Source organism: Plasmodium gallinaceum, assembly GCF_900005855.1.
Source record: "Plasmodium gallinaceum strain 8A genome assembly, contig: PGAL8A_v1_10, whole genome shotgun sequence".
NCBI classification, from domain to species: Eukaryota; Apicomplexa; class Aconoidasida; order Haemosporida; family Plasmodiidae; genus Plasmodium; species Plasmodium gallinaceum.
The window spans coordinates 495,178-511,265 of NW_021628239.1; the positions used below are offsets into that span (position 1 = coordinate 495,178).

Genomic DNA, 16,088 nt, shown 5'->3' on the forward strand with positions numbered 1-16,088 from the left:
TTTTTTTTGTATTTTATATTTTGATGATTCCTATGATTATATAAAAATAATTTTTTACATTTAAATTATGTAGAAATTTTGTTATTTTTTATTTTTTTAGTTATCACCTTTTTTTTTTTTTGTTTTTTTACAGCAATATTATGAAATATTATTTTAAAAAAACGTTAAGATATTTTTGTTACAAAATTAGTATAACTGGTGCAGTGAATAGTGGAAAATCATCATTTCACAATAATTTATTAGATCAATTAAAAGTAAATTATAAAAAATCAATTGTGAATCATGTTGAAAATTACTGTTTAGAAGATAATAAAAATGTTTTTGAAATTAATAAAAGAAAATGTTTAATCACAGATACAATTGGAATAAATGAACAAATGATAAAAAAATTTGAAAAGTGGAAATTGAAAGAATATAATTTTAAATTTGAAAATAATAACATTATAAAAAATTACTTTAACATAATTACTAATAGTAATTTAGTTCTTATATGTATTAAACATTCTGAAATAAGACACTGTGATATATTATCATACAGGATTATAAATGACATTTATAAAAATCATAATAATATTTTTACAATTATTTTTAATAATAGCATTAATAAATGTGATAAAATAGAATATAATTATCATGATATTTATGAAAATTTTAAGAATATTATTTTTTACCCATATATTTTAGATTCTTATGATAAAAATGATGATTTAATAGAAATCATAAAAAAAAGCATAAAACAAAATGTTCAAATAAATGAGAAAAAAATAAATTCAGAAATTAGTAATATTAATCTGAATAACAATGAAATAAAATTAGAAAATAATGAAATAAAATTAGAAAATAATGAAATAAAATTAGAAAATAATGAAATAAAATTAGAAAATAATGAAATGAAAATAGAAAATAATGAAATAAAATTAGAAAATAATGAAATAAAATTAGAAAATAATGAAATGAAATTAGAAAATAATGAAATAAAATTAGAAAACAGTGAAATTTATGATTTAATAGATGAAAGTATAAGAATTTTTCATCCTTCTCTTAGTGAAGAAACTAGAAATTATTTTTATAAATTCGTTGATTTAAAAAAAAAAGATAAATCAAACATAAAACTATTCAATGAATATTTTAGTAAAAATATTTTGAACAAAACTTTAAAAAAAATAAGTGAAGAAAACATATATGAAAAAAATAAAGAAATTATTAGTAATGATGAAGAAAAAAATTTAAATAAATTAAAAATGGTTAATAAAAATAATGAAAATACTAATGATATAGAAGAAATAAATAGTGATGATAGTATGCATAATAATGAAGAAAATACCATGTCTAATGAGTTGAACGAATATTTTTTTAATAAAATACAAAATAATAACTTTGAAGAGAAAAAAAAAGTTATTGATAAATTAAAAAACAAAAAAATTCAAATTTTGAAAAATATTATTAACAGAAATGAAAATACGAATCCATATGAATTAATAAAATTAAATGAAATTCATAAAAACATAAATGAAAAAATAGATAGTCAACATAAATCAGAAAGCAAAAATGATTTTTACAGTTCTTGTGATACTTTTGAGTTAAATGAAAACGAAAATAATAATAACTTAAAAGAAATTAATAATATTATAGAATCAAATGATGATTATTCAAATAAAACAAAAAGTAGAAAAAAATACGTTATTGATTATGGGTTAAATGATGAAATAACGATATGTGTATTAGGAGAGAAAAATTGTGGAAAAACTACTTTAATTCAATCAATTTTAAAAAATAATATCATAAATGAAAAAGATGTTTTCGAATTATTTGGAAAAAGAAAGTATATTAATAATGACTTAAGTGTTTATTATAAAAATAAAAAAATAGAAATATTAGATACATGCAGTTTAAAAAAACAACATAAATTTAGAAATGAAGATAATTTTTCCGATGAGAAAAATAGAGTATTTAGTAATATTAGAAAAAGTGATATATGCATATATATAAAAGAGGTTAAAAATAATTCAATTAGTTTAAATAAAGATGATAAAAAAATGATGTTTTACTTATTAAAAGAAAAAAAAAATATTATATTTGTTGTTAATAAAATAGATTTAATTATTTCAAACTTTGAAAATAAAAGAAGTGAATTTTTAAAAACATTTTCAAATTCATTTAACGATATTCCTATTATTTTCTTAAATAGTAATAATATTAATCATATAAATGCATTATTAAATAAAATAATTTTCATAAATAAAATGAACAATATAACAATTTCTACATCTATATTGAATTTATTTCTGATTGAATTTCTAAAATTGTTCCCAATACCTTGGTTGAAAAAAACAAAATGTCACTTTAAATTTATAAAACAAATTAAAACTAATCCTCTTACTTTTCTTATATTTACAAACTTATATAAGAAAATACCAAATAATTATTTAACATTTTTTAAAAAAAAACTAAAAAGTGAATTTGATCTAAAATATATTAACATTCAATTTATTTTCAAAACTACATGTAATAATAGAAATATCAAAAAAAATCAAATAATAAAATAAAAAGGAATAAAAAAAAAAAAAAAAAAAAACTCTTTACAAAAAATATGGAGTTAACATTTTCTTAAACATATTTTTACTTATGTTTTTTTGTTTTTTTTTTTTTTTTTTTTTTTTTTTTTTTTTTTTTTTTTTTTTTTTTTTATATATATCTTCTTTGTTATTTTTATTTTTTAATTTTTATTTTTTTTTTTTTCTTTTTGTAATTAGAATTATAAATATTATTATTTAAAAGCATTTTAAATTATATCATTAAAAATTTTATATTTTAAAAAAATATTATCTTTAAAAAAGATAAAAATTATATAAATTTCCATTTTTCTTTTTTTTTCTTTTTTGATAATTTATTTTTATAGCGTTTTTTAAATTCATAAATTTTCTTCGGTTTTATAATATTCTAATTAATTTTATGCATTTTCGTATTTTCAATTGTCTTTTTAAAAATCACCATCTAAATTCTTTTTTTTTTTAAATCATTTTATGAACTTATTTCTAAAGCATTTTCTACTTTATCATCTTCTATTTTATCATCTTCTATTTTATCATCTTTTGTTTTATTATCTTCTATCTTATATTCCTCTTCTTTATTATATTCTATTTTATCATCCTCCAGTTTATCTTCCTCTACTTTACTATCTTCTACTTTGTTATCTTCTTCTTTGTCTTCTTTTACTTTGTCTTCTTCTACTTTACTACCTTCTTCTTTATCTTCCTCTACTTTATTATCTTCTAATTCTTTATCTTCTTCTACTTTATTATCTTTTACTTCATTATCTTCCTCTTCTTCTTTATCTTCTAATTCTTTATCTTCCTCTACTTTATTATCTTCTTCTTTATCTTCTTCTACTTTATTATCTTCTTCTTTATCTTCCTCTACTTTATTATCTTCTAATTCTTTATCTTCCTCTTCCTCTTTATCTTCTAATTCTTTATCTTCCTCTACTTTATTATCTTCTACTTCGTTTCCTTCTTCTTTATCTTCCTTTACTTTGTCTTCTTCTACTTTACTACCTTCTTCTTTATCTTCCTCTACTTTATTATCTTCTTCTTTATCATCTTTTTCTTTATCTTCCTCTACTATACTATCTTTTACTTCATTATCTTCCTCTACTTTATTATTTTCTAATTCTTTATCTTCCTCTTCTTCTTTATCTTCTAATTCTTTATCTTCCTCTACTATACTATCTTTTACTTCATTATCTTCCACTACTTTATTATCATCTATCTCATCATCTTCTATTTTTTCATTCTGTATTATATCATCTCCTAATTTCTTATCTTCTAATATACTATTGACTCTGTTTCCTTTTTCTAATTCATTTTCTAATTGGTCGCTATTTGAATTATTTTTTTTCATATTTTGTTCTAAATTCATTTCAGAAGTTTCTTTACTTAATTCATTTTCTAATTGATCGCTATTTGAATTATTTTTTTTCATATTTTGTTCTAATTTCATTTCAGAAGTTTCTTTACTTAATTCATTTTCTAATTGGTAGCTATTTGAATTATTTTTTTTCATATTTTGTTCTAAATTCATTTCAAAAGTTTCTTTACTTAATTTATTTTCTAATTTATTTTTTTCTAAATTTATTTCTATATTACTATTTTCTAACTTTTCTTCATCTGAATAATTTTCTAATTTTTTTTTGATATCTTCAGTTTCTATCTCTTTACATGTTATCTCATTAGGTATATCTTTTTTTAAATTATCTTTATCTAAATTATTCTCTTTCCCTTTTTCTGAAATATTATTTTTATCATTTGTCTGAGTTCGTTTTTTTTTTAATTCAGTTTTATTGATATTCTCATGTTTACAAATATCTCTTTGCAACTTCTGATTTTCTCTTTTAATTTTACTTCCTTGATTTTGTATCAAATTAGAACCATTTAAATTATTTTTATAATTAAATGATTTACCTGAAAAAACAAAAATTTAAGAATATAATTGAATAAAAAAAAAAAAAAATAAAAAATAATAATAAATAAATAAATTATAGTTATTCTAAATAACAATAAAGATGAAAATACAAAAAAAAAAAAAAAAAACATTTTATTATATTTACTTTCATTAAATAGTAAACCTATATTTGCATTTGATTTTAAAAAACATTGATTTTTTTTTAATTTTTCTTTAATTTTTTGAAAAATTAATAAAGCTTGTGTTTCATTTATTTTAGATTTATATAATATTTCATTTTTCATTAAAAGAAAAGAATTTTTTTTTTTTTTTAAATTTATTAAATCATTATTTTGGTTTCCATTAGAACTTTGTATTTTATCTGTTTCCATTGTAGTATTTTCATCTCCTATATCATCACTAAAATATTTTTTTATATAAAAGTCACAAGTCTTTTCTATATTTGCTAGCATTACTCTATGTTTAATTCTCATTGGTTTCTCATTTTCCTTTTCTTCATTTTTTTTTTTATTTAAAATAAATCTTTGCATTTTATCAATTCTTTCTTCATCATTTAAAGATATATTCTTTGCTATTTCTTCATAAGTGTTAAATTTCTAAAAAATATTTTTAATTAAAATGAAAAATGTATCTCATTTTAAGCACATTATATTCTAAAGATTACTTAACATTATATATGTATAGTTTGTCAAAAATTACATTTTAAAAAAATATATAATTTTTATCCTCTCTTTTTTTTTTTTTTTTTTTATTTTTTTCGTATTTTTTAATATACATTTAATAATTCATTATGCTTCTCCTTATTATATAATAATCTTTTTACTTTTTTATTTTTTAAATTCAAAGAAAGAATACTTAAATTAAAATCTTCATCTACTTTCATTTCTTCAATAAAAAAAAAAAAAAAAAATAAATATAAAAAAATATTTTATTTTAAAGAATTTTGATATATTATGAAAATTTCCAATTCATCGATTTTCCTTCAAGTAACAGTTGTAAATTTTTATTAAATGAATTTTATCAATATTATATATATAACAACTAATTTTTTTTTTTTTTTTCTCTTTTTCTTTAACCTGTGTAAAACTTATAATTTTTTATACTATCATCTATATAACCTTTATAAACTATTTTTTTTTTTAACTATATATATATATATATATATAAAAAAAAAAAAAAAAAAAAAAGATATTCAAATTTTGTTTTCTATATGTTATTATCTCTTTAATTTTTCTCATTTTATTGTATACATTTACGTTTTTAATAGATATATCATTTATATGATTTATTTTTTTATTCTCTTTTTTTATTTTTGCTTTTTTTATATTTTCATACAAGAAGTTTTTTTTATTTGTGTTCATTTTCTGAATACTTATTTGTTTAAGTTGTTCTATAGTTTTTTTTTCTCTTTTATTAATTCCTTCTAATTTTTTTTTTAGAATACTAACACATTAAAAACAAAAAAAAAAAAGAATATATTATTAAATGATCTCTTTTTTTTTTTTTTTTTTAAATTAAGTCTACATTTACTTATTATTTCTTTCTATTTCTTCATTTCTCAACTTTTCTGTGTATAATTTTTTTCTATTATTAATATTTATTTTATTTTTATCAATTCTTATTGTTGCTTTCACATTTTTTAATTTATTTTCCTCAATTTTTCTACAATATTCTTTTACCCTTTCTTCTACTATTTTATTACTTACTATATTTAAATTTTTCATTTTTTTAAAATGATTAATTTTTATAAATTTTTAAAAAAATGTATATAATAATATTTATATTAATTTAAAATGAAGTAATAAAATAAAAATTATTAAAAGATAAAATTTAAAATATTAATTCATCGGCACTCCTAATATTTATTTCTAAACCTAATGAAAAAAAAAAAATATAGTTTAAAAAAACAGATGAATGAATAAATGAAAAATACAAAATAAAATAAAAAAATGATTTTAATAATATATATATTCTTAATTGCATTACCTTTTAAAAAATCAAATCTATCTCTATAATTATTCCTATAAAAAAAAAAAAAAAAAAAAAAAAAAAAAAAGACAAATATAAAGTGCATTAATATATATATATATATATATATATATATATATACCAAAATATTTTTTCATGAGAATGAGCTTGAATAATTAAGTATCCCAAATAAAGACCCTATAAGAAAATATTTTTTAAACAATTATATATATATATATATATTTAGTTTATAAATTATTATTAATTATTTTATAATTTATTTTATAATTTATTTTATTTTAAATTTGAACTTGAATTTCTTCAGGTTTACAAAAATCCATTGAAAAAACATCAAACTGAATTTTATCAAAAGGAGTAATAAGAATTGGATGACCTCTTGTGTGAATAAACCTGAATAAAAATAAAAAATATAAAATATACATTTATATATATATATATATACATTTATATATATATTTATATATATATATTTATATTTTTTTTTGAAATTAATATTCTACCATGCAATTCCTAAATATAATTTTCTCCAAGTAAAAGTAATATATTTATTTTCATATTCTGAAGTTTTAAAATCAAATAGTATATAATCTAAAATCTTTCTTCTTATAAAATGATGTTTTGCGTCAATATCACCCATTCTAATTTGGTTAATATAAAGACCTTAAAATTAAATCAATAATTTTTCGTTTTATTTCTATATTTGTTTTTTTTTATTTTCACTTTATTATATGTTATTTTTTTCTTTTTTTTTTTTTTTTTTTTTTTTTTATTTACCTAATGGCATACCATGCCACTCAGTGGGCCATAAGTCATCATCTATGAAAATAATGAATAAAATAAAATAATATTAATAAAAAAATTTAACAAATGTTTTTTTTTTTTTTTTTATTTTTATTTTTTACTTGGTATAACAAAATTAGGATTTAATAAGTTAAAGTCTATTATATTTAATTTTTCATTTCCATTTTTTTTGAAATGTTCATAGTTTTCTTTATTTAAATCAATATATAAATCCTACAAAGGTAAAATATTTAATATTATCTTTTTTTTTTTTTTTTTTTTTCTTAAATTATTTTAAGATTATACATTAAAAAATACTAAAGCTTCTATAAAATCTGCAAAAGACCTATAAATTTTATCAAAAAATTATATGAAAATTAAAAAGTAATTAATAAAATAAAATAAAATAAATAATTGTGAAAATAAAAAATATATTGAAAAAATTTAAGAAACCATTTATCAAAATCATAAGAATGTGCCCCTTCTGTTTCCTTACGGGTATACAACAAGTACTTTTTTTCTTTTCTATTTTCCTCTAAAAATTTAAACAAAAAAATAAAGAAATATATATACATTTATATTTACACTTAATTATTACAATCAAAATATAAAGTATGTTCATAAATAATTCTCTATATAGAAAAAAAAAAAAAAAAAAAAAAGATGAATTTAAAATACCATTAAAAAAGGATCTTGTTCTATTAACAAAAAAATCATAATTTTGATTTGTTTTTTTAAATTTCATAAAAAACTTAAAATAGTCATTTAATTCATCATCATTTACATTATTATAAATATTGTCATAATAATAATTATATTGATAATTAAATTTTTCATCTTTTTTCAAGTCATGTAAAATATATTTAAGAATTCCTTTTTTTCGTATGCCTTTATTAGAATATTTTGGTAACACATTCTTTTATAAAAAAAAAAAAAAAAAAAAAAAAAAACATTCAATATATATATATATGTTTATGAATATTAAATTAATTAAAAAAACAGTTTGTTTTAAATAATATATTTATATATATATATATATATTTTTTTTTTTTTTATAAATAACTTGTTCGTTTATCTTGGGGATGAATTTATATAAAGCCAAAAAATCTTTTACATTTTCACTTTTTTTATCTAATAAAAATAAAAATAGTTATCCTTTTATATCTATTTATTCTTTAAATATATAATAAAAAAAAAAAAAAATGATATAAATATATATATAACCTTTTGTCTTCTTAATATATGGTGAAAATAATTCTTTTCTAACTTCTTGTCTTTCATTAATATCATAATTTATATCTTCTTCCTCTTAAAAAAAATAAAATATAGTAAAATAGTATATATATAAATTTTATTTATTTATATTTTTTATATTATTATTTTTTTCTATACTTGATAACTTGGAAAAAGTTGTAATTTCCTCATCATTTGTTGTATATTTGTCTATTTCTTCTTGTGCTAATTAGTATAAAATTATATAAAAAAGAAAAATATATATATTTAAAAATTTTTCTTAAAAAAAATTTATAATATTAAATATTACTAAAAATTGTTTCTAAAGGAAAATCCATTTTTTTTAAAATGAAGTATATATACTTTTTCTTTTTATCACTTTTTTCATCTTTAATTTCTTGTAATTTTTTCCATAATTTAAAATTTTTTAAATCTAATTAAAAGAAAAAAAAGAAAAAAAAAAAAAGACTATTTTCAATATTCTTAATATTACTTAAATGTTTATTTTACTTTCATTTCCTTCTATTTTTAAGATATAATTTTCAGGAATAATTAAATTATTATGTATTTTCTTCAAAAAAAAAAAAAAAAATAATAAAATAAAATAAATATAATAAGTTTTCATAATATTTATTTAATTTTCTATTTTACAAAAAAAAAATTTATTTAAATTTTATTTATACTTTATATTCTAATAAAGCTAAAATAAGAGTGTTAATCTTTGAAATGTCTTTTTGTGTAACAACTGGATAAAAAAAATAAAAAAAAAAAAAAAAAACATCAATGTTTCATTCTTATTTTCTTAATATAAACACAAGAAATAGGTATATTTTTTTTTTATGTTTATTTATTACTATCTTCATATTTTATTATTTTTTTTTTAGTGTATATTTTTTGCCTCTCTCTGAAAAATTTTTTATTTTTGCCATTTATAACTATATATGAAAAAACAGAAACTTTAATTTTTCTATTAAATATCAAATTATTACTTAAAAAAAAATAAAATAATATAAAGGTTACTAAAAATCTAATCATTATAAAAATAAAAAAATATAAAGTTATATTTAACAGTGTAAAACAAGATGTGAAAATAATTAAAAATATTTAAAGAAATATTTAACGACTAAGAATCACAAAAAAAAAAAAAAAAAAAAAAAAAAAAAATATTGTGACAAATTAATATTAATAAAAAATAAAATAAAATAAAATAAAATAAAATATAAATGCTTTTTTATTTTTCCCTTTTTTTCATTTTTGTCAAATCTTTTCCTAAAATATTTTAAAATTTTTGATAAAAATTAATACATAAAATGCTTAGATACACAATGAATACATTAAAAAATAATGGGAAAGAAAAAAAATGTTTTTTTTTTAAATTTCAATTTTTTTAAAATATTTTTTGAAATATTAATGAACCTAAAATATTTTTTTATTTAAGTGATATTTTTTTTGTTTTTTAGTAAAACTCTAAGAATTGTATATATCAATTTAAGATGTATATTAAAAATCTAAATATTATTCTTTTATATTTTATTTTATTTGATAAATTAAAATCTATATGTCTAATAAAAAATAAACAATTTTTTATTAATAATATTAAAAATAATAAATCATTATTAATCAGATCAAAACCAAAAAAAACAAATGTAAAAACAAAAATCAGCAATATATCCATTAGAAAAATAAATAAACCCCTATTTCTTTTTGATAAGTTAAAAAAATGTGTTTTTTTTTTTAGATATTTGAAGAACAATAAAGATGATGAAGTTAGAAAAAATAAAGAGATATAAATATATTTAAAAGTTAATTTTCATTTAGTAAAAATAATTTGTATTATTTTTTTTTTTTTTTTTTTTTTTTGTTAGAAATTTCTTGAAGACATCATATTAAATATAAATGATTTAAACAAAATAAAACAACTTTCTAATAATAATAAAAATAAAGAATTAAAAAAAGAAAATATAAAAAAGGTTTTATTATATGCAATATTTTCAAGGGTGAATTTTAAGATTATAAATTGCCTATCTTATCTTATAAAACATTTTGAAATAGATAAAAAGATAGTAATTTCAAAAATTTATAACTTTTTAATGTTATAAATTTTTTTCTATACATAATTTTACTTTTTCAATGTTTATTTTATTATAGATAGGTTCAATATTTAATGAAATAAGTGAACAAATAAAAGAAAAAAAGTATGCAGAAAATTTTTTAACTTTGCACTTTTTTCTTTTAAAAAATGAAGATATTGAAGTAATGGACTTCAAAAAAATTAATATATAATTGAAAATAATATATTTTAAAAAATTATAAAATTATTTTATTATATTTTTTTATAACTTTATTTACAGATTTTTTCTATGATAAACATACTAGATTTTTTCAAAACTAAACAAAAGATATTAGAAACAATAGAAAACATAAAAAGTAAAAAAAAAAATTAAAATTATATACATATATATATATTTATATATATATATAGATTAAAGTAAAAATTTATTAAATGATGAATTTCCATTGTTTTCAATTTATCGTTTCATATATAAAATTATTTTACATTTTTTATTCATAACTGAAAAATTTTTTTTTTTTTTTTTTTTTTTTTATAAACAGAGAAAATTTATGAAGAATGTGTAAATGATCTCTTAAGAAAAAAAATTGAAAGATATAACCTTTTTTGTGAAAGGAAAAAAATAAAATTTGATTTAAATGATGCTATGAAGAAAGTTGAATTAAATTTAAAAGAAGATTTATATTTTAATTATGATAATGATTTATTAAAAATTTTTGATAAAAAAATAAGTATAAAAAAAATGAAAAGAAGTGATACATTAGAAGAAAAATTAAATATTCCAATTGAAGAAAAAATAGATGAAAACTTAGAAACTCCTGATGATGAAAATTTAAAAGTATTAAAAGAAACATATGAAGAATTACAACATTTTAAAGAATCTATAATTCAATATATTGAAGAAGATCAAGATTTTTTTTATTTTGATGATGAAAATAATATAAAAAAAGAAACTAATAATGAATATAATAAAGAAGAAGAATTAAAAATGCAAAAAAACATAGATGATTATATTGAAAAGTATACTAAAGATTTTAATAAATCAATAGAACAACTGAAGAACCATTTCATAGATCAAGCAGATCTAAATTTTAAAAACTTTCTTAATAATTTAAAACTTAATAATATAGAAATAAAAAGAAGAGAAACTAAAATTTCTAATAATGAAATAGCTACTTTTGAATTAAAAAAATTAAATAAAAGTGATGAAAATTTAAATATTACAAATGATTTAATTTATGAAAGACTAAGAATAAAACTAATTTATTATATACAAAAAATAGAATATATCAAATTTAAATATCAATATGATATTATTAATGAAAAATTTCCAATGAATAAAAATGAAAAAACAGTTTTAGATGTCCTTAAATATGGTTATAAAATTGTTGTTTGTCCTGATATTGATAACTCCATATTTCAAAAGGAACATATGAAAGAAACAAATAAACCTAATAAAACAAATGATATTATATTACAACAAAAAAGTAAATATTAATTATAATTTTATACTTTTACATAATTTATAATAATAGTTACTATAATATTATTATCAACTTTTTTTTTTATTTACATTTATTGAATGATATATATATTTATTGCAATTTCTTTTTTTTTTTTAGAAAAATATTTTGATTTTAAATGTCATGAATGTAATTATTATATTTTTAATACAAGTAAAAAAAAAAAAAAAAAAAAAAAAAAAAAAAAAAATTTTATGTATATTATTATTAAAAAATTTTCAAATATATATATATATATATATATATTTTTTTTTTTTTTTTTATAGATAATAAAGAATCTTCAGAAAAAATTAAAGTTTGTCCACAATGCAATACAAAAATTTAAGTTGTTTTTTTAATATAAGTAATATTATATATTTTAATTAATATTTTTTTTTTTTTTTTTTATTTTATATTTATTTTTAGTTAGTAAAATATTTACTTTATTATTATTTGATTTAATTTTTTTTATCTATTTTTAATCATGAAATTCATATATATTTTTAATGTTATTATAGAGTTTATAAAAATACATATATGTAAAGTGTTGTACAAATATTTTAAAATAATTAATAGATGAAAATGTCTTGACTTGATAAACTAAGAAAAAAAGCAAATAATAATATGAAAATAAAAAGTAAAAAAAAGAAAAACAATTAAACAAATTATTATAAGCAAAATAAGTAAAATCAAAAAAATTAAAATAAGCTCTTTTTGATAATATTAAAAAATTTAATTTGTAAAACAAAAAATTAAAATAGTAGTTTTTTTTAAAATTATATTTATTATATATATATTTAAATATATAAAAACAATTTTTTATACGCTGACTGTATAAAAACAATAAAAGATTAATATCATTTTTACAATAAAAAAAAACAATTTTTTTAAAGTTATGATTTTTATCATTTAAATTTAATAAATTATTAAAATAATCCAAATATTTCTTTACACTATTTTTATAAAAAATATTTTGATTTTCATTTAAATAATTATACTCATAAAATATATTTGTATTATATATACTCAAAATTTTATTAGCACATTTCTTTTCATCAGTCATATAAACATATGCAAAAATGCTATTTAAATTAGTAATCATAGAAAAATAAATATGTTTTAATTTTTTTAAATCAATAGTTTTTTCTTTAGACTTACTTAAATGAGTATTTATCTTATTTACATTATTTTTGTGAATTAAATTGTAGTATTTGTTTATTAAAACTTCATCAAAATTAAAAACATAGTAATTTATATTTCTTTTCATTTTATATATTTTCATATCAACATAATTGTTCATATCGTATATATATTTTAAAAAATTTTTTTTAATGTCTAAAAAAAAAGAATACAGTTTATTTTCCATTAATTTATTTTTGTAAAAAGAAAATGAACTATTTATCCTGCTATTGCTAATTTCATTTTGTAGTGTACCTTTATTTGAATTGAATAAAATGAAATTCTCACCTTTTATTTCTAAATTGTTTTCGTTTTTTTTTAAGTTGTCAATTTTATTTATTAAATTATTAAATGAAATAATTATATCTTTTTTTTTTAATTTTTTGTTGTCGTTAAATTCATTTAATTTATTATATGAAAATATAAAGTTTTCTTTTTCTTTTTTCCTTAATCTTTTTAAAAAGTTCACTTTTAAATCATTTATTACATCAGATGTGTTCATATATATTATTTTATTCTCTTTTTCAAATTTTTCTTTTTTATCCAATAAATATAAATTTTTTTTTATACTTAACAATTTCACTGAACATTCAAATAGTAACCTCAAGTATAAAATGATATATAGATCATTTAAAACTTTCACCTCATTTATAAAATTTTTATCTTCTAATAATTTTTTTTTTTTTTCTATCAGAATATTATTTTTATTTACACTATCATTCATATATCCTCTATTCCTTTCATTTATATTTACTACTCTGTTATCATCAACTTTTTCATTCGTACTATAATTTATTTCACTTTTTTTATTTTTTTCTTCATTTTCTTTATTTTCATTATTATTATAAAATAATTCAAAAAAATATTTTTTTTTTTTTTTTTGTTTTAATTCTAATTCATTTTTTATATTATCTGTGTTTATAAAATTATTTTTATTCAATTCTTCGTTGTCTTTTTTTTTTTCGTCATTACACTCTATATTATTTATTACAGAATTTCTTTTATTATTATTAGAAAAAGTATAAATGCTTTCTGAATCTATATTAGAATTATGATAAGATAAACTTTTATTTGTATCTTCTTTATTTATTTTACTATTCTTATTATTAAAAAAAAAATTTAAGTAATAATTTATATGATCAAAAAAGTTCCTTTTACTACTTACTCTACTTAATTCATCAAATTTTATATCATTTAAAAGTAAGTTTTTGTAATTTTTATAACATACATATTTTAATATATTAATCATATAAAAATTAATATAAATATTAGTATTTGTATTTAAACAAACACGATTTGCATTATCATATACTAGATTAAGTAAATATAATAAATTCAAACTAATTTGATCATTATCATTTTTTCTATCTTTTTCTTCCATATTCAATTCAATTCCTTTATGTATATCATATTTTTCATAAATGTTATATTTTTTACTTGATTCTTTATCCTTCCCATGAATATTCTTATCTTTCCTTTGATTATTATCTATCTCATTGTAATGATTTATTTTAATATTCTTTATTCTTCTCATAAAATTCCATTCATTTTTCTCATTATGATTTTTGTTTTTTTTGAATTCCTTTTCATTGTACAAATTCGTATTTAAATTAACAAAATATTCAGATAGTTGTTTAAGAATATGTATGCTTAACTGTGGAGATAATATTGCATATTTTATACTTTTTTCTAAAACTAATTCATAAAAGTATAATTTATTAAACAAATTCTTTTCATTATATATAAAATCATATTTAATTTTTGCCTCACTTTCTTCTATAGCATTTTTAATATAGTAATATTTTCTATTAGAAGTTTTATGCATGTAATAAATTTTTTTTAGCGTTTTATTATTATATATATAGTTGTCATAAATATTAAGAATAAATAATGGAAAATATGAGAATATATTATTAATATTTAACGACTTTATTTTTTCTATATCATTATTATTTCTTATTGTTTCAAACTCATTTTTCTTATTTCGTTTATGATATATATATACGGGTGCTAACGTAACTAAAAAACAATATAATTTTTTCCTCCTTTTTTGAATAAACATCTTTATTATTTATTATATATTTTTTTTTTTCTTCATATATTATTTGTGGTTATTAGTTTTTACCTTATAAATTTACTTTTTCTTGATCTCTATAGATTCAAAATTTTAGAATAAAAAATTCATTTTATTATTATAAAAATTATCTAAGAACAAAAAAAAAAAAAAAAAAAAAAAAAAAAAAAAAAAAAAAAAAAAAAAGTAAAATAATAACACAAATAAGTTTCCGTTATTTATATAAATTTCTAAAAAAGTTTCATTTATAAAATTTTTACTTTTTTTTTTTTTTAAATTTAGATCAATAAGAAATGTTTCATAAATTTTCTTTAAAATTATAATAAAAGCATTAAAACTATTTTTCATAATTATGCAATTATATTATCATTCTTTAGTTTTTTTTTTTTTTTTTTCTTTTTTAATCTTCTAAAGAATTAATAAACACACATTACAATTTAACGTTGTTTTTTTTTTTTTTATTTTTTTCCTTTTTTAAATTAGAAATCTGAACAATAAAATTTTGTGATATCTTAAAACATTTATTAAAGTTTTTGAACTATATATAACATAATATTTTCATTTATTTAGAATTTCTCCATTTTCTTTTTTTTTTTTTTTTTTTTCAATCTTTTTTTCTACATAAATTTTTTTCTTTAAATATATTAAGGTCATTTTTTTAAATAGATTTTTTACATTATATTTCAATACAACCTAAAACTTTTTCTACTGTTTTAAAAAAATTCTCTTGTCATTTTTATAAATTTGTTATATATTTATAAAAATTTATTGATCTTAAAAAAAAAAAAATCTTACACTT

At 15.5% G+C, this 16,088-nt stretch overlaps 5 protein-coding genes across 5 annotated transcripts; 2 read left to right on the forward strand and 3 right to left on the reverse strand.

The window, feature by feature from the left end:
- Window positions 1-140: 140 nt before the first annotated feature.
- Window positions 141-2,546, forward strand: PGAL8A_00012700 (GTP-binding protein EngA, putative; the record flags this gene model as incomplete). Its single annotated transcript, XM_028671525.1, has 1 exon — window positions 141-2,546. One exon carries the CDS (start codon window positions 141-143, stop codon window positions 2,544-2,546), a length of 2,406 nt encoding a protein of 801 aa, XP_028528169.1.
- Window positions 2,547-3,021: 475 nt separating this feature from the next.
- On the reverse strand, window positions 3,022-6,185 carry PGAL8A_00012800 (conserved Plasmodium protein, unknown function; the record flags this gene model as incomplete). The annotated part of the gene is made up of 6 exons (XM_028671526.1): window positions 3,022-4,460; window positions 4,607-5,057; window positions 5,237-5,346; window positions 5,538-5,604; window positions 5,718-5,904; window positions 5,992-6,185. 6 exons carry the CDS (start codon window positions 6,183-6,185, stop codon window positions 3,022-3,024), a joined length of 2,448 nt encoding a protein of 815 aa, XP_028528170.1.
- Window positions 6,186-6,291: 106 nt separating this feature from the next.
- PGAL8A_00012900 (conserved Plasmodium protein, unknown function) lies at window positions 6,292-9,498 on the reverse strand (the record flags this gene model as incomplete). Its single annotated transcript, XM_028671527.1, has 17 exons — window positions 6,292-6,335; window positions 6,448-6,482; window positions 6,572-6,627; window positions 6,741-6,840; window positions 6,951-7,110; window positions 7,237-7,266; window positions 7,353-7,464; window positions 7,537-7,576; window positions 7,684-7,765; window positions 7,909-8,146; window positions 8,294-8,361; window positions 8,455-8,538; window positions 8,623-8,688; window positions 8,774-8,896; window positions 8,974-9,034; window positions 9,147-9,208; window positions 9,318-9,498. The coding sequence occupies 17 exons, from the start codon at window positions 9,496-9,498 to the stop codon at window positions 6,292-6,294; spliced, it is 1,542 nt and encodes a 513-aa protein (XP_028528171.1).
- A 458-nt stretch (window positions 9,499-9,956) lies between these two features.
- Window positions 9,957-12,382, forward strand: PGAL8A_00013000 (conserved Plasmodium protein, unknown function; the record flags this gene model as incomplete). The annotated part of the gene is made up of 7 exons (XM_028671528.1): window positions 9,957-10,229; window positions 10,329-10,526; window positions 10,612-10,716; window positions 10,815-10,890; window positions 11,077-12,021; window positions 12,157-12,210; window positions 12,324-12,382. The coding sequence occupies 7 exons, from the start codon at window positions 9,957-9,959 to the stop codon at window positions 12,380-12,382; spliced, it is 1,710 nt and encodes a 569-aa protein (XP_028528172.1).
- A 132-nt stretch (window positions 12,383-12,514) lies between these two features.
- Window positions 12,515-15,277, reverse strand: PGAL8A_00013100 (conserved Plasmodium protein, unknown function; the record flags this gene model as incomplete). The annotated part of the gene is made up of 1 exon (XM_028671529.1): window positions 12,515-15,277. One exon carries the CDS (start codon window positions 15,275-15,277, stop codon window positions 12,515-12,517), a length of 2,763 nt encoding a protein of 920 aa, XP_028528173.1.
- Between the last annotated feature and the right edge of the window lie 811 nt (window positions 15,278-16,088).